The sequence below is a fragment of the Saccostrea cucullata genome, unplaced genomic scaffold (genome assembly GCF_032062105.1).
Source record: "Saccostrea cucullata isolate Sc308-1 unplaced genomic scaffold, CSIRO_AGI_Scuc_v1 ctg71, whole genome shotgun sequence".
In the NCBI taxonomy this organism is placed as follows: Eukaryota; Metazoa; Mollusca; class Bivalvia; order Ostreida; family Ostreidae; genus Saccostrea; species Saccostrea cuccullata.
Genome location: NW_026936410.1, coordinates 94,112 through 111,851, shown reverse-complemented (window position 1 = coordinate 111,851; position 17,740 = coordinate 94,112). Strand labels below are relative to the sequence as shown.

At 33.3% G+C, this 17,740-nt stretch overlaps 2 protein-coding genes across 2 annotated transcripts; one reads left to right on the top strand and one right to left on the bottom strand.

Annotated features, from left to right (window-relative positions):
• Window positions 1-210: 210 nt before the first annotated feature.
• Window positions 211-9,021, bottom strand: LOC134245530 (DNA replication licensing factor mcm7-like). Its single transcript, XM_062727810.1, has 16 exons — window positions 8,892-9,021; window positions 8,733-8,812; window positions 8,235-8,399; window positions 7,938-8,068; window positions 6,981-7,161; window positions 6,557-6,694; window positions 4,964-5,068; window positions 4,622-4,699; window positions 4,247-4,460; window positions 4,040-4,123; window positions 3,661-3,872; window positions 2,979-3,164; window positions 2,939-2,945; window positions 2,750-2,822; window positions 2,178-2,456; window positions 211-764 (listed from the first exon to the last, which is right to left on the bottom strand). Exons 1-16 carry the CDS (start codon window positions 8,920-8,922, stop codon window positions 557-559), a joined length of 2,172 nt encoding a protein of 723 aa, XP_062583794.1. The 5' UTR covers window positions 8,923-9,021; the 3' UTR covers window positions 211-556.
• Window positions 9,022-11,583: 2,562 nt separating this feature from the next.
• On the top strand, window positions 11,584-17,289 carry LOC134245519 (DCN1-like protein 1). The gene is made up of 7 exons (XM_062727802.1): window positions 11,584-11,639; window positions 11,725-11,938; window positions 13,741-13,909; window positions 14,940-15,070; window positions 15,201-15,283; window positions 15,865-15,961; window positions 16,966-17,289. The coding sequence occupies exons 1-7, from the start codon at window positions 11,637-11,639 to the stop codon at window positions 17,040-17,042; spliced, it is 774 nt and encodes a 257-aa protein (XP_062583786.1). The 5' UTR covers window positions 11,584-11,636; the 3' UTR covers window positions 17,043-17,289.
• The last annotated feature ends 451 nt before the right edge of the window (window positions 17,290-17,740 follow it).

Here is a 17,740-nt window from a genome sequence, read left to right as displayed (position 1 = left end):
TTTCATGAAGTCAGCATTTTAAACATTGAAATTTATTTACTGTAAATATCTTTTTGAACACAGCAATAAGGCTGTCGCAAATGCCAAGAATTCACCAGACGTTTCCCTTTCCCACCAGAAGTCCAGGAATAAAATTTTCTCTTTTGCTAGTACTTTTCTTAATACATGTTTCAAAGCAATGATAGGTAATATCAAATGAAAACATTTTCCTCACATTTCTTAATACTTTATTTAATTCCATTTCTATAAATATTATATACATATACATCATAAAAATGTCAGCTTGAAACCATGCATTATATACCTTATCATGAACACAGTTAATTCTGAGCTTGCTTTTGAACACATAATTGGTGGCACCTGAACACAATGTCAAAACATTTGTGTAAAATTACTTACAAAACATAAAATAATCTGTTCGATAAATCACATTCTCCTTTATTTTTAGTTTTTGTGGAATTAAGTTTAATCTACTCCCATGGGAGATTTGTTCCTCATACAAACAATTTCTGGCATTGCTGGGCCTCAGGTTGAGTGTAATATGGCCACTCCTGGCTCAGATAAAGGTGATCTTGGTGTGTGCCTGGTTTGTCTGCCAGACGTTCAGTTCTTCGTACTCCTCTATACACGCGTCCACCTGGTCTGGTTTGAATCCCTTGGAGACACACTGTTCCATCACCTCTGAAATCTTCACTGATCGAAGACCCTTGGAAGGAGCCATTTCCCTGACAATGCTGAATATCTGATCAGTCACATTGTGGGCTCTGAAAACAAATGTCATAATCATGTTAATACCTTCAATTCAGTTAAGTATGTTAGCACATTTTCAAAATCCTTCGTAAATATTTCCTTTCATTATTATCAGTATCAAGGTACTGTTAAAGATTTTTTTTTCCAAATGGTAGCAATGCCCAATGATTTTTAAAGAGTCAAAAAATTGTTAGTTTATTATGTCCATTGTGTAAAGTATGACCCACTGATTCCATATCAGAAATCATTTCTAAAATCGGGTGAAAATTGAGCTTTTAATGAATGTTTAAAAAATGCAGAATTCTTGCAGAGTTATCCATCTTTCCGAGGAAAATGATTGGAAAGTGTACATCAGCAGATTAAAAGCAGATAATGCAGGAATACTAGATCAAAACAATTTTAGAATATAACCTATGTACCAGTTTGTTAATTTTATCTGAAATTTCATAATTTTCTCGTGCCACTGTTGAGACACAGAAGAAAATATGACACAGAATGTGAAATGCAAGAGTTGTCTTCCTTTGTTTTCTTTATTTATACAGAATAGCTTATGTCTCATTATTCGTATGCTGTGTTGTCATTTAAAGAAATAAACTTAGCAATAAAAATCAAAGTATGATTATAAATGAAGTTTTCATTTGACTTTCACTGTTTTCTTCACCAATGTAAGTCAATCTTGAAATTTATTCTTGTTCACTTTGAGATGAACCCTACTTTCGTTTTCGCGCACGAAATAGTCTTTGAACGGAATTTCATTATTAAAATGCTTCAGGATAGTTCAAAAACAAGAATATAACATTGTATCAGCTTGACAATGAAGTAAACAGACCATCAGACGTTCAATTCACGTTGTGTACATTTTTTCTACACACGTGTTGGCTGGCTGCTACAATCCGAATTTGCTCCAGTAGGCCTTAGAAAATTCGTGTGGCGAACAAGAACGGTTGAATACTTGCCTGTAAGTGATATGCATTTGTAGTGGTATATCAGAAGAAGCTATTTTTGCATGTTTTGACACTGTACTCGTCCGTATATGAAAATTAGAGATTTTTAATTTTTTCAATCTATTTTTAAAACGACTAATCGCGCCATACTTCAAACATTCAGGGTTGGTAATGCTAGGGGGCATCTCAAACTTCATAGAAAGGTCATCAAAACGTTTGAAAACACGAGGGAAAGTAGTGTATTAAGCCGTACTTTTTAAGCTCTTTTTTGATACGGAATCAAAACGAGGCTGAGGAAATCTGGAAAGTTATCTCCCCCTTGCTTGGGCATTGCTACAAATGGTCAAAATTTTATGGAATCAAAATTTCTGTTCAAACTGTGGATAGAAAATACCTCTGATTTCTTATTGTGACCAGTACATGATATAATAAGCAAGTGGAAGAAAATGCTTCGACAGTATAACAATAGGACATCTATTTTACCTGTTGTGCATTTCATGAGCTGGATTGAGTGAATCCTTGGACATTTCCATCAGTCTCATGGCCTCATTTACATCCTCCTTTTCCACCACGTCAGCCAATCGCAGCCTGGCGAGAGCAGTGGACAGCCGGAGGATAGCCAGCAGAGTACGAGCGGAGGTAAATGTCGTGTCCTTACTGTTCCTGGCCTCCTTCCTCATTTCTACGTAAGCTCCAGTGATGTAATCCGACAGATTCTCTGGAATCACTGGCTGCTTCTTCTTACATAGGGCAATATACCGTCTACAAAATAGAAAATATTTGTGTATCTGAAGCTTCATCCTCCCTATGTGAATTAAAATGCAAGATATTTATGACCCAAATCACAATCCAAAGAGGTTAAAATATTGTGAATATGCTTGTTCTCTGTGAACTTATAAATTGTTACATTTGAGTTTCAAAGAGACCATTCTGATTAAAATGTGATTTACTCAAGTTTCAAAAAATCCTAATCTTTTCAATTTATGCAAGATCAAAAATAAAGGCAGCTGAAATCTCTCATAAAATTAATTCATCTATTGAAAAAAAATTTCTACCTCATCAGTTTCATGTCCAAGGGAGTGAACTGGGATGGAGGCTGAACATTATGCTGGTGGACATATGTGATGGCTGATATTTGAGCAATAAAAGATTGAATTCATTTAGAATGCTTTAATTTTCCTGGGAAGTAAGGTGAAAATTGAGACATAGTTAATACCTCTATATCATCGAAATTTATTTCTGACATTTTGTCTCCAAAAAAAAAAAAAAAGCCTACCTACCTACTAGTCTCAGATCATTTTCTCTGTCTGCCTTGTCTTGTATCAGCCAAAGCAAATCAAACCTAGACAGCAGAGCCGCGGGCAGCTGGATGTTCTGTTCTATAGACTTTTTGGGGTTGTATCGACCATAGGCTGGGTTAGCAGCAGCCAGAATGGAGACTCGCGCATTCAGACTTGTCATGATACCAGCCTACAAAATTCATAATAATAAAGAAGGTAATTGATGGTTATCTAATGAGTGATTTTATAATATATATATCAAGATTTGATTAATGAAATACTCCAATTACAACTTAATACTACATCTTAACTTAATACTACATCTTAACTTAATACTACATCTTAGTGTTAAAGAAAGCTAACTGCTTAATACTAGTTTGGGTCATTTTACAATCAGACACTTTGGCAAAATTATACCACCTTCACACAATACTTTAATCACAATAGTATTATACACTTCTTATATTATGCAAAATGTTTTCCTTATTTTTTCAAAACAATTCCCTCAAGGCAAATTTGGTAAATTAAAATGACAAAATTAACAATGCAAAAGTTCTAAACCCTTTCAGTTGTCTAAACCATTACCCAAACAGACCTCACGTGAAAAACAGATATCCTTAAAAAACAGATCAACAGTGCTGTTGAATGCTGAATTCCAAGACCTGTAAAAGATAAGAAAATGTTACCTTGGCAATGGAGATGGTTTGCTGCTCCATGACCTCGTGGATAGCTGTTCTGTCTGCCTCCATCATCTTATCAAACTCGTCAATACAACACACGCCCTGATCAGCCAGGACTAAGGCTCCGCCCTCTAGAGTCATCTCGCCTGTGATGGGATCCTTCATTACGGCTGCGGTCAGACCGACTCCTGAAGATCCCCGTCCTGTGGTGTACTGACCTAAAATGTCAATATCAGAAATAAGAACTCGTATTTACTTTCACGTCCTTTCCAATGAGAGATCAGAAGAACATCTGATTTACTCATTCATTCTAAGTTCTACAGATTTATTGTATTAAAGTTTCCATTCCATAATCATTCATTGGACTCTGCTTTAATAAACTTACTTCTAGGAGCCAATCTGTCAATGTAGGATAAAAGCTGAGATTTGGCCACACCAGGGTCTCCCATCAAACAGATATTGATGTTACCTAAAGGTACACACATATCACAGATATCAATTATTTATAAAACATCAGCAGCATTTACATTTAAATATAATATTAAGCAAAACTAGTCCAACAAAAATAATCCTACAAAGAAGTAAGTTTTACCTCTGATTTTCATGCCTCTGGGAGACTTGTCCACGCCCCCTACCAGGAGTAACAGGAGGGCCTTCTTGACATCCTCGTGTCCGTAGATCTCGGGAGCGATGCTGCTGGCCAGTTTATCGTAGAAGTCGTCCTCAGCCACCTGCTTTATTTCGTCCTCTGTCAACTCCTCAGCTCCTAACTCATCATCCTCTGTTTTATTCATCTTGACAACTCTCTGTTAATGAAAAGTAAAGTAACTTTAATAATAATTGATAAATATGAATACTTGGAATAGTTTGGTTTTTCATCAGATATGAAGATCTTTTCTGAAAGAAAATTCAAAAATTTTAAATCAGAAACTTAACAAATATGCAACTTTACATCAATGCCACTTACATGAGCTTCCATGTATGTTTCTGACAAAAGTCCCTGTTGAAGTTGTCCATATCCTTGCTTCATCAAAGGTAGAAATACCTTCGCAGAGTTAAGGAAATATCTAGCTTAGATCAACATTATTTCGAACTATCTGAAATCTGATAAACTAAAGGAAGCTTTCTGTTCTTAACTGACCCTATTGATGAGAGATTAAGAGATATTAAGTCATTGCTTAATTCTGTAAATTGCGTTTTTTTTTTTTTTTTTTTTTTTTTAAAAACAAAAATGCTCAAATAGTTGAAAAAAAGAGATATTAAAGAGAGCCGACACAGAGAACAAAAAAAAAATTTGTGTTAAGGATACACCTGTTATGCTGACATGGTCCCCTGGTAAAGCACATCTTGTCGTTTCCCCACGGCAAATCACTGTCATACTTCTGGGAATGTTTCCCACTGGAACTTGGTCACTCTGAAATCAACATTCAGCAACGTTCATTATTACCAATTATTCACATATCAAACTTCATATACTGCATTTGCTATAAAAAAGTTGTTATATCCAATCAAATATTCTCCATACAAAGGCACGAATACCCTTTTCTTTCTTTAAATTGTATCAATATAGATTAACACATCTCTCGGTTTTCTATTGAATAAAGTCCAATTTCTGCTTATTCTCAAAGATTTTCATACAAATTGTGAACTGCCTTTTTCATAATCTTCATAATAATATAAATTTGATATATGCAAAACTTGAAAAATTTGAACTAAATTTTAATAGCAGTTAGTATATAAACTAGAGGTACTGTGAGCGATGAGCTCACTAAATGATACCCCCCGCCTCCCATATGACTTTAACTGGTGAAAAAGTCCATGTGAAATTACATTAAATGTAAAAACTGTTTTTAACACTTGATGATGTTTCTTTTTTTTAAGTTTTTATGAGTAGTTTCCTGTGGCCGGGAAACCCAAAATATGTGTCGGATCAAAAAGTAAAATAGGAGGTGCACAATGGCAATATGTAATAAAGATTCTGTGAAAGTTTCATCAAATTTCATTCAGTGGTATGAGAGGAGTTGCGGATAAGAGATGGGTACCCCAAAGCGTAACAGACGGACGGACGTACAGACGGAAATACCGATTACTATATACCCTCCCGCTTTTCAAGCGGGGGGTATAAAGCAGGGATTTATCTAGCTATTTTGTTTTACTACCGTGTTATAAGTAAAGGGGAAAAATGAGAACCGCAGGCTCGATCTGAGCGCCGGAGGCGCGAGTATTCTAGGGGGGTCCTGGGGCATGCCCCCCCGGAAAATTTTTAAATAAATGGAGCAAAATCCTGCATTCTTAGAGCTTCTGAGGGTCATTTGTAGACCTTTACAAAAGCCACAAAAACTTGCACTTTTGAGACAAAATATTAAATAACAAAAAAAAAAAAAATTTAAACCAAGTCAGTACTTTATTTAATTTTTTCTCTCAATATCTATCACAAATCAATTCTGTCTTTCATGTTTCACTACTAACATTGTTTTTGTTGTTACTCCATTCTTCTGATTCATAGTGATTTAAGCTCCATCTTACTCATCTACACTTTTCTTAACTCTGCAATCGCATACGTATATTTTGACATCATGGCCACATGGCACATGTTTACCGATCAATATCAACTAGAAGCTTGAATAATCTACTCTCGCTTTTAAAAGCGTTTGAATGACTAGGATTGTGAATTAGGATATGCTGTTAAACTTCAATCGGACAAAAACGGAAAATTTCAGTACGATGTTTTAAATATTCTCAGTTTAATTGGAGACTTTTCTATCTGAAAAAGGGGAATTTTTCACCTTTTTAAAGAGGGGATAGGTACCGTTTACCGGTAGTAAAAACAGCCTTGATAAATCCCTGTAAAGAAATGATCAATTAAGCAACTGAAGGAATATAATTCCATTGATATACATACATGCTCTTGTATTTTGATTTCCTGGAACTTGACAAACTTTGAGCCTCGGCTTTGTAGATATAATCTTCCACCAGATCTGTTTGTGGTACATTCTTGACTAGGGCACATGATCAAAGGCATAAAAGATGGGGAGTTTATCTGTTTAAAAAAAATTTAATTACAGTCTGAGAGCAAAATTTGCAAGTTGAGCAAAATCTCTTTTTTTCTTTTCAAGTAGAATATGTTGAAACCAGAACTTTATTTCTAAAGAAGTCTTTAAACACATCAAATAGATCACTTGTGCTATACCATGTACTTTAAAGTAACAAGAATACTTTTTTGGAAAATTTCTCTTTCAACAGGTTGCAAAATTTAAAATGTATATTAATTCTTTTAAACAGATCATGTATCTATATAAACTGTGTTTTTCTCTGTAAACACTTACAGGTTGATAAGTTTCGTTTCCACACGTATCACAGGTGTAAGTTGCCACAACCATCATTGGTTTCACCTCAGTTGTCCTTGTCACAATGCCCTTGACCTGCACCAGCTTTCCAATGCAGTTTGCTTTCACCTCTCGAATCAGCTGATGCTTTTCATGGCCTGGGGCCTTAAAATAGACCTCACTGCAAAAGATATCAAACTAGAGGTACTGTGAGCAATGAGCTCACTAAATGATACCCCCCGCCTCCCATATGAATATAATAGCAGTGTCCATGTTTTGCTCTGGTAAATCCAAAATATATGTCAAATTAAAAATTAAAATAGGAGGTGCACAATGGCAATATATAATAAAGATTCTGTGAAAGTTTCGTTAAATTTCACTCAGTAGTATAAGAGGAGTTGCGGATAAGAGATGGGTACCCCAAAGCGTAACAGACGGACGGACAGACGGACGGACGTACAGACAGACGGACGGACGGAAATACCGATTACTATATACCCTCCCACTTTTCAAGCGGGGGGTATAATTAAACATGCATCACAAGTCATGGTATAATTATCAGAATTTGCCACTTACTTCAGATTCTCCTAAATTTTATAATAAACATGCTAATAATTATTATTAAACATAGTGGCAGCTTAGTAGATCAATTGAACAATGTTTTCCCACTCATTAAATGTTAGCAGTATCTCAAAGAAGTACATGAAACTCCATCTTAGTAGAAAATGTGAAAAAATTAAATTAAATAAATACCTGGTAACCCCATTTTGGCAGAAGGAACCCCAGAACTTAAGGGTGGTATTAAAGAACTTAGATATACCGACATCTCTTACAAATTAAACATTATATCTTGAAGTTTAATAATATATATTTTATTGCAATGCATACTGTGAAATTGAAATCACCCCAAAAAACTGTGAATCAGACTAAAAACTACCACATTATCAGGGTACTTACAATCTTCTCATCAGCTCTGCTGGGTACTTATTCCGGGGGTCACGGGTTATTTCTTGACCATCAGGATGGTTTCTCTGCTCCATCAGCAACCTGTGCTCAATGTAAACATCAAGGGCATCTTTATGGACAACCTACAATAATACACAGATCAAATTTATCTTTTCCATGTTTCAAGATATAGGGAATTCATACATTTTTTTCCACACTAGTTAAGAATTGTTTTTTGTATATGTATTAGTTTCATTTTTGTATATGTATTAGTTTCATTCAACTATGAAAATTTACATACAAAATTACCTCTCTTTCTTTATAATCTGGTAGAATTTCTTGAATGGCATCAGCAAAAAGTGCAGTGTATCTGCGAGTGTTTTCTTCAATAGCTTCCTTGAGTTCTGGGTCAAAATCATTAATGTTGTCTAGATCAATAGTCAAGGCTACCTGTTCTCTGTGGGCTATTTTGACCTGTCAAAATACAATTGTTACTCAAGTTCATGATGTCCATATGTTTAATAGTCAATGGGTTTCCTGCTGGTCTACTGATCTGTCCATATTTTACCACCTTTTTGAATCCTAGTTCCCTGAGGCAATCCAAAACAAAACTAATATAAAGGTGTTTTTCTTTGGTCTCCAAATAAAGTCAGCAATTGAGTAAATCACTTCAACCTTCTGTTTATAGGGAATATAATTGTGGTATGTAAAATATTAATGTGTTCAAAAATACATTGTATACGACTCTTCATACACTTTCTTGCAAAGAGATGCGCACACTAAATAATAAATATCAAAAGTCGTTACCAATTGTTGGCCATAGACAAAATCTTTTCCACCATCATCGCCGTCCACATAGAACTCCCGAAGAAATGTTTTGATCTTTTCTGCAACAAAAACATTTCAGTTTAAACATACATATCAGCTGATATATAATTGTTAAATGTCTTTGGAAGCATTATTAACCTTTATCTGCTGCGTAATCTCTTGGTGGCATTTTGATTTCTTGGCGTGATCTGACTGTAAAACAACTTTCCAGCAGTCTACCAAATAACAACAATGCTTCGATTTATGGCGCGAAGATCGTACCACGTGGTTTCGGTAATAGGAAGTGACAATCTTCAACGGATTAAAAGATGTCGTTCGGATATTATCGGCACCCCCCCCCCCCCATTTCCAGTATTCTCATTTTTTAAGCTAAGAACACATATTAAATGGAATAAACATTTATTTTCTTGTCTTCGATGAATGTACAGTTTTTATGCATTGGCGTCTGAAGCACATTGGAAGGGGGGGGGGGGGCTAATTCAACATGTTCAAAGAGAACAACAATTTCAAAGCTGGTCTTTGCAAAAAAAAAAAAAAAAAAAAAGAAAGTGGGGATGGGGTGGGGTTGGGGCTAACCACCGTAGTACCAACCCCCCCCCCCCCCCCCCCCCCCCCCCCCCCCCCCCGGAGTTCCGTCGCCTATGTTATGTTGACTTTGGTTTATGGTATTCTATAATACTTCAACTACTCTTTCCAATTTGCACATGTAAGACAGCAGACATTTATTATACATGTGTACTGTCACTCACATAGTCATAATATGATAGGGGTAACTATCTGGACAATCTTTCCGGTGACATGACGTAGGGAAAAAATATATCTCAATCATTAATTGAAAGAATGAGGGCGCTTTTGATTGGCATTCGGCAGGAATCTGGGCGTAATTGAAAAGTGAAAATTTTATCGACATGTCACATGAAATTTAAACATTTGTTTTATTTATCGGGTTTCTGTGCAACAGGAAAGGAAAATATTTTCCCAAAATTGAGCTTTGATTTGCTAAAAAATAACTTGAAAATTGGCCAGATCAGACATTTGGTATAAAATGGTACATTTTTAAACGTTTTTTCTAAAATTTTTCTATCTCTGGGTCTTCTCTCCATGATTTTGAATCGTTATTTCTGTGTATTTTAATTCAAAGAAACGAATACACATTTTTAAAAAAATGGAGACAAGACCCAGAGACCACGAAAAAATGAACTTTTTCCCAAAAAATCCAAATGTGTGAATGTGGTGCTTCTTTGTCCTTTTAAAATCGTCTTTATATGCGTAGCGGAAATACATGTAGCTCAGTAAGTTGCGCTACCTGTTGAGTGCACTCTTAGCGAAAAGTTTTTGGTTCGAGCCTGTCATGGGGCGTTAATTTTTTTTTCATGCAAACGACCATTTATTTTGTCAGTTTCGTTTTATGTACTGATGTATTAAAATTTTGAATTAGATAAATTTTGGTTCAGTTTGGTTCTCGAGCGAAATCAATTCCAATCTTCTATTCTATAATGTACATGTACACGTATCATGCATCTATAAATTAAATATTTTATGTGTGTTTGTTTGCGAAAAATTACTTTGTTATAGTACCCCCTAGGAAAAACGGACTTAAATGTTACAATCTCACAAGGTATTTCAAACTAAATTAAAAAAAACTCTATGGACGTGTTTGTAAAATCTGACCAGCTATGTTCAACCAACGAAATCATGGACATTTAAACCATAAATGTTTCGTACAAATGATTCCTGTAGATCACACGCCAAATGCGCCCATCTTCTTTCTGAAAACTTCAAAATACCATATGATTTCGATTCCAACTAATTCCAAAAAAAAAAAAAAAAAAAAAAATAATCATCATCACATTATTAATCATCCTAACCCTTTTAATGAGAACATTTTCAACATTAAAATACTACCTGTTTTGGAACAAGTTGGCTTTTGTCCCCCCCTCCCCCCCTTAAATGCACTACTATGATGTATCTGAATTAATTGCATATCTATGAATTTCGATATGATATATTGTCCAAACGTGTATATATTTTTAATTTCATGCAATATTCGAAGCCTTTTTATAGAAATATCACATAATTGAGAGTCGAATACTTTTGAATTAAACAACTTTAACTTACCTTAGAAGAGAGATGTTAACTTTATAATAAAGAATTCAAATTAAAAGAACGATTTCTACGATTTTCCAGGTAACTCTATCGAAAGAATGATTTAAAAATAATCATTTTAAATAAATATTTAGACTTCCTCTTTTATTATTTTATTTAGGACACTGCAAAGTTTTCAGTAACCTTGAAAATGTTCATAATAAAGAAAATGTTAATATATACTCTTTCCATAAAATAAAAGTATTAATTATAAACGTATACGCGCATTGATAAAAAGCGCTCATAGATCTCCTCTCTTTTTGAACATGCACTTCATTTTGCGCCTTGCTCCGCCAGTGTTTAGAAGTGTACTTCTCAGTATATCATGCAGATAAATTTTATTTTAAGAAAAAAACTTTTAAACTTAAAACTTAATGAATCTGTTCATATTTGTACAAAACAATTTTTACTTTGGTTAATTATCTTACTTACCTATCTTGTTGTGCAGGCCGGACCAGCAAGTGAGAAAGTTCATATTCAAAAAAAATATTCTTTTAATTTATTTGAGAAAAGTCAAATATTGGATGTATATATATTCATCATGAAAATTTAAAAGATTCAAAACAGTGGAATATTTCCTTGCTAGGGAATAAATTCAGAATAATTTAACTGAAAAAAAGAACCCACAAAAATGTGCTTTGTGTAAGCATTTTTCCTGAAAAGGCAGTTGTGTTTACAAGTTTTTCTAACGCATGCGCGATAACCTTCTTGACCCTAGACTATGGAGTAATATCTGAAATGGTAAGGAAATGGAAAACGATACGATTATTAATAGTGAGACCTATCTGTTGTGTTAAAGTGATATTTTTATTATTTGATTTTGTAGCACAAGTTGAAAAGTTCCCAGAAAGACAAAGTGAGGCAATTTATTGCCTTCACACAAACGGGAGAAAAGTCAGCAATCAACTGCTTAGGAGCTCACGATTGGAAACTCGATGTTGCTGTTGACAATTTCTTTCAAAACCCTGATCGCTATAGTAGCGAGCCTAGATCTTCCGTCGACAAAAAGAAACTCGATGCCCTATGGCAGAGATACAGAGGTAAAAACACAGATACGAGGTACTGTGATGGTAATGTTGTTATATAGTTCGAATTTTCTCTGCAGTGTTTATGCTGTAATACGAGCTGGTGCTGCAAATTCAGACCCGGGCTTCTTATACAGTATCTCCAAATTTCTGAGTATTAATGAATACGTCTATGCTAAGATGCTAAATAGAACTGACACATGATCTTTAAGGTAGGTAAATGTTTTGACAGATACCTCCCAAAGATAAGTAAGTTTATGATATGTGTCCCGTTATTAGAATAAAGTCAAGCATACTGGACTTGTAAGACTCTTAATCCTATGATATTATGTTTTTTTCATTTTATAAATGTCAGAGAGTAATTAATTGAAAGAAAATATTCTAAATGAACATATAATGAAATTCTATATCTATATAAAATTCAATTTATACCTATTTTAAAAGGTAATCATTGTCATCTGAACTAATAATTTCATACCTGTCAACATTGCCAAAATTTTTCGGGGGAGAAAATGCGCGACGACCTTTTGCAAATACAAAAAGTCGCGCATTTCACTGTTTTATAGAACAAAAATAAACAACTTACAAGATAAAACTTTATTATTAATATTAACATTATCATTAATTCATAAAATTTACTTCTTATTCATACATTGTTTAGAAACTTGTACAATATGATTTAATTTTGAAATTATAAAAATTTATGTTCACTATATATTCTGCCTGTCCATAAGAGCACCATTTATATAATATTCATGGCAAATGTTGTAGTCTAACTTGGCAATTAGAAAAATTAATGAGGTACTGCAGAAAGTCTGTGTTTCCAGCTTTTAATAGATGTTTGAATGGATATTTCTCTCCAAGTCTAAGGAACATGAGTTGTGTCCTGGATTTAAAGATCTGAAATTGAAATAATTGTCAAAACTTCAGGCTTATATTCTTAAAATAATGTGTAATCTAGTATGAATGAAATACAAGGACACTGTATTTTTTTTCTTTTAATCTCAGAACATATATCAGAATTTTTAAATATAATACTTTAGTTCTAATGTGCTAATTTTATATTTTAATTTAGAAATGCATTACCCTGTTTAGCTTTGAAAATTTAAAGAAGTCTTCTAAAGACACTGTCTTGTTGCTCTGTAGTTTCAGGGGTTGTTATATGCTGATGCTGATGCAGGATTTACTAAGACATTGTCATTGAATCTCAAAATCTGTGGGGAAATCTCCAGACTCTTCATTCATATTAGCTTCCATGGAATTGTTTCCCTCTCCTTGTTAAAGTAATAATAGAGTGCTGTAGCTACATCTTTCCTGATCACTGAATTGTTTATGGAGAAATAGTTTGGTCTTAGGCACTTGTAAACTTATTTGCAGCAAAGTATCAAGTACTTCCATATCGTTATTTACCGTAATGTTCTGTAAAAATTTTCACATCTGGCATCTCTGTTTTTGATAATATACACTTTTAATGAGAATAAGGAGCAATTACAACTGCAATTACATCTGCTAGCACAGTTGACACCTTGTTGATTACCTGTTATCAGTGGCAATAAACAGATTAGCTATCGATGTAAACACTGCATGACCTCCATTTTTGTGTTGACTAGTCGGTATTTTACGAACCCAAGTAGGTAAAAAATCCGGATTTTTTCAAAATCGGTAGAAACGGCAGTTAAAAAAAAAATCGGTAGACAGTCGGTAGGGATGGTTAAAAATCGGTAGACTCCCGATAAATTCGGGAGAGTTGACAGGTATGTAATTTAATTAAATAAATATTCATTAATGTCCTAGCGATTAATTATAACATTTTCCAGATCCCCATGAGGAAGACAAGATGACAGTGGACGGAGTAATGAAATTTCTGGAGGATTTGAGTTTAAGTCCAGAATCACGAACTGTTTTACTCATAGCATGGAAGTTCAAGGCAGCAACTCAGTGTGAATTTACAAAAGAAGAATTTATCAACGGCATGACAGAATTAAAGTAATATTTGATTTTTTTTTAATAAAAATGAAAATAATACAAATTATTAACTACAGAATCCACATTGAAGCTGCAAACTTTCCAACAGAGTTGACAATTCTTTCAGATATCTAGTAAACTGTAAATTTGATACAGAAATTCTATAAACAAAGATTAATTGTTTCTGTACATTTTCATACAACACATAGCAACTTTGTCAATATTGGATATGATTTCACAGTACCTAGTAGGGGTGAAACGATACGCCTCCTTCACGGTTCGATACGTATCGTAAACTTTGGTCTTGGTTTCGATTATTTTCGATACGATACATTTTGATAGAAGGAAACATATTCAACTGTTGTTTTATGCTTCCTTTAACTTAATCTAGTCAAAAGAAGTTTGTGCAGAATGGATATAATAAATAAATTTAATTGATCTGTCTGTTAAAAATTATTTTACAAACTTTAAGTCCACAAAAATTTACGTTTTTGAACTAATTATACAGAGAAGCAGAGAATACCTTATGCCAAACCCGACTGAATGATGAGCCCGACCAAAAAACGAACTGAACCGAAAGTTGAGATTTTGTACCGTGTATCGAACCGAGAAAAAATACCGCGGTGGACCGATACCGCGGTGAACCGTTTCACTCCTAGTACCTAGTAGTAAGATTTGAATAGAAGGAAAAAAACAACTTAAAAAGCTGAATTTGTTTCACAAGCTAGTCCACATTATTGATACTAGATCATCATTATCCCATAGGAATTGGTTTACTTATCAAACAGTTTTTAACTAAGGAAAAGCATTTGTATTTTTTTTTTTTTTTTACAAATCAATCAAACAATCACCAGATAATTTTTGATAATTTATACATTTAGATTCATATGATGTCTACTGTCTAGATATATTTTCATTTAATATATTATTTTAAAGTGATGCAATTATTTGCATTAAATGTTATACAGTAAAACATGTATAACTTTTAATAACATTTTTACTTTATCACATACATGTTTCTCTAGTAATCTAATCTGCTGATTTGTTTTAGCTGTGATTCAGTAGACAAATTGAAAAGTAAGTGTCCTGTGCTAGAGCAAGAAATCAGGGATTCCAGCAGATTTAAAGACTTTTATCAATTCACATTCAATTACGCGAAAAATCCAGGACAAAAAGGGTTAGGTGAGTGTATATGAGATGAATGCAATGGATTTAGCAAAATATGACCAATGCATTAAAAATAATTAAGAGTTGATTTTATTGTATGCTTTGACTTGTTTGATAATATTAAAATGTTTGTCTTTTTTAACAGATCTTGATATGGCAATAGCATACTGGAATATAGTTCTTGCAGGCAAATTCAAGTTTCTCAAAATCTGGAGTGAATTTTTGCAGGTAAATATGAATTCTTAGAACAAATAAATATTTTTTTTCAATCGTACTTTATTTAGTTAATACTTGTGAACTATGAAATAACAGTAAACTTGGTTTTATTGAAGTAATGGGCACTTGCAAATTTAATATGTTATATCTGATGTTAATTTTGTCCTTATAAAAAAACTTGTTATATTGTATAGTGAATTTGCAAGTATGACTAGCAAATGTACTTCAAAAAGTATCAAATGTAAATGATATCTTAGAATTCAAAAGTTTTAGATGAATTGAAATGTAAATTAAAAATTGTTAATGAATATTATGCCTACATGTTCAAATAATTGAAATCTTTGGAAATTTCTTATAAAGATCTATATTTTCAATATTTTCAAACTCAGATAAAGAATGTCAATTTACCACATCTGAGTTTGTTATTTTCATAATATTTTACAAGATTAACATTTTTGTTAAGAATTTTGCCTCAAATTCCCAAAAAAAATAAACCCTTCACTTTTTCCATAAATGTGCAATATTCATGTTTATATAAACAAGTTTTACCCTGCTTTACTGTACTTCTAACATTCGATATTCTTTTTTCCTAGGAACATCACAAAAGATCAATTCCCAAAGACACATGGAACCTTTTATTAGACTTTTGTAATATGATAAATGAAGATATGTCAAATTATGATGAAGAAGGTAAGACCATATATCAAACCTGTCACCCTGGCCTTTAAAAATGTTTGATTTAGAAGGCACCCTATATCAAACTGTTGGTATGCCCTCCAAAAACAGTAAAGACTCAAAGGCACCCTGTATCAAAATCTTGGTATGTCCTCAAAAAAAAAAAAAAACAGTCAAGACTCAAAGCACCCTATATCAAACTGTTAATCTGTCTTTCAAAAACAGTAGACTAGAAATTAATGTACTGGTATATCAACCATCAAATGACTATTAAAACAATTTGTGTCTGAGGAACTAGAATAAAAATGTGAACTTATAGTTTATTGGTTTGGACATCACCTTCAAAATATGAATTGTTTTTGTATTTTTTTCTCTGGACTTAGAAACAGAAATTGGAAATTCTTAGAAAGTTATATTTTACATGCACAAAATACAGAATTTAAGCTTCCTTTAAAATAAATTTTTAGTTCCATCAAATAAAATTTAAAAAAAATCTAGTGCCTTTGTACTATTGTATTCTTTACCCCCTCTCTATGTTTTGACAAAAGCTAGTGCAGTTCTTTGTTTTTTTAGCGGGTATATTTTTTTAACAGTAACATTTTTTGGTATCAATCCATTTTATCTTATTCTTTAGTTGGTGTTTCATTGCAAATAATTATGTTTTTTCAGAAGTGATTCTCTCCCCTCTGTCAGTAGCTTAGTATTAAGACTTGGTCTTCATATGTTTGCTGCCTACACTGCAGCAAATTTACCATGCTACTAGTGTAATTTTTAGCTGGATTAGCTAAGTTTTCGTCTATGATTTATTTCATGAATAAAATGTCAAAAGTCTTGTGTTAAAATAACTTTTCTTGTGAACAATATTGCACAGTAACATTTTGATGAGTGCCTTTTGTAAAGTAAACCCATTTCTACCCTCTGTATAGTGTAAGAGGGTAAATCAATTGAAAAAGCAAAAGTACCTTGTTTATAAAAAGATGGTCAACAAACAACTAAATCCTCCATATTCTGTGTTTCAGGAGCCTGGCCGGTGTTAATAGATGAATTTGTGGAATATGCAAAACCAATGATAGGGCCTAAGAGTACAACAGTCTGAGAAAGGCTCATATTATGTGACTTTTGTGCTCTATTCTCAAGGAGGATTACTTGAAAAAGAGAATACTTTCATCAAAAACACCAGAATAGACAAAAGTTTATCCGATTTTATCTTGTTAAATGATAGCACAAATATTCCTCCCATTTGCCACAATATATTAATAGACATGCAAAGAATATTAAATATTCAAATTATTTAATGATATGTTTACATGATGATGGAGTGATGTCTTTGTATATGTTTTATGTAATATATCTTAAAAAAAAGTGTACATGGTTTTTTTGATTGTGTTAAATGGCATCAAGCAGTAAGAAAGGCATTTGGTGCTAAATACTTTCAACTCAGGTGATATGTTGAATTGTGTGGTGATATGAATTCATTTATAAACATGAGTGAGTATTAGTGAAGTCAAATGCACAGAAAGTGTTATTTAAGTGTTAAACATGGACTATGTTGTCTAGTGCTTGGATCTGTAAATCTCTGGTTTTGTCTTTCCGAATTTTCTCAACCAGAGAGCTATAGTTCTGCAGCTAGAACAAGACAATAAAATGCTCATACAGTCCCTAATTTGCCCAAAGAACCTAGAATGCTTTCTGACTAAAAGCTGATGTTCTTTTTTGCAAGGAATAAACTTCCATGATTTTTACTCAAAGACTTTTAAGAAAGATTAGTGTAGAAGACAAAGGGAGACAGACAGA

Excerpts from the sequence above, each read along its gene's own strand:
- LOC134245530 (XM_062727810.1), bottom strand. The coding sequence starts at position 8,922 with ATGCCACCAAGAGATTACGCAGCAGATAAAG. Across the intron at positions 4,700-4,963 it reads ACCATGTCAGCATAACAGGT|GTATTTCTACCTTTGATGAA; the intron begins GTATCCTTAACA and ends AACTCTGCGAAG. Across the intron at positions 4,461-4,621 it reads AAACATACATGGAAGCTCAT|AGAGTTGTCAAGATGAATAA; the intron begins GTAAGTGGCATT and ends TTTCATTAACAG.
- LOC134245519 (XM_062727802.1), top strand. Across the intron at positions 11,939-13,740 it reads CCTATGGCAGAGATACAGAG|ATCCCCATGAGGAAGACAAG; the intron begins GTAAAAACACAG and ends AACATTTTCCAG. Across the intron at positions 15,071-15,200 it reads TCCAGGACAAAAAGGGTTAG|ATCTTGATATGGCAATAGCA; the intron begins GTGAGTGTATAT and ends CTTTTTTAACAG.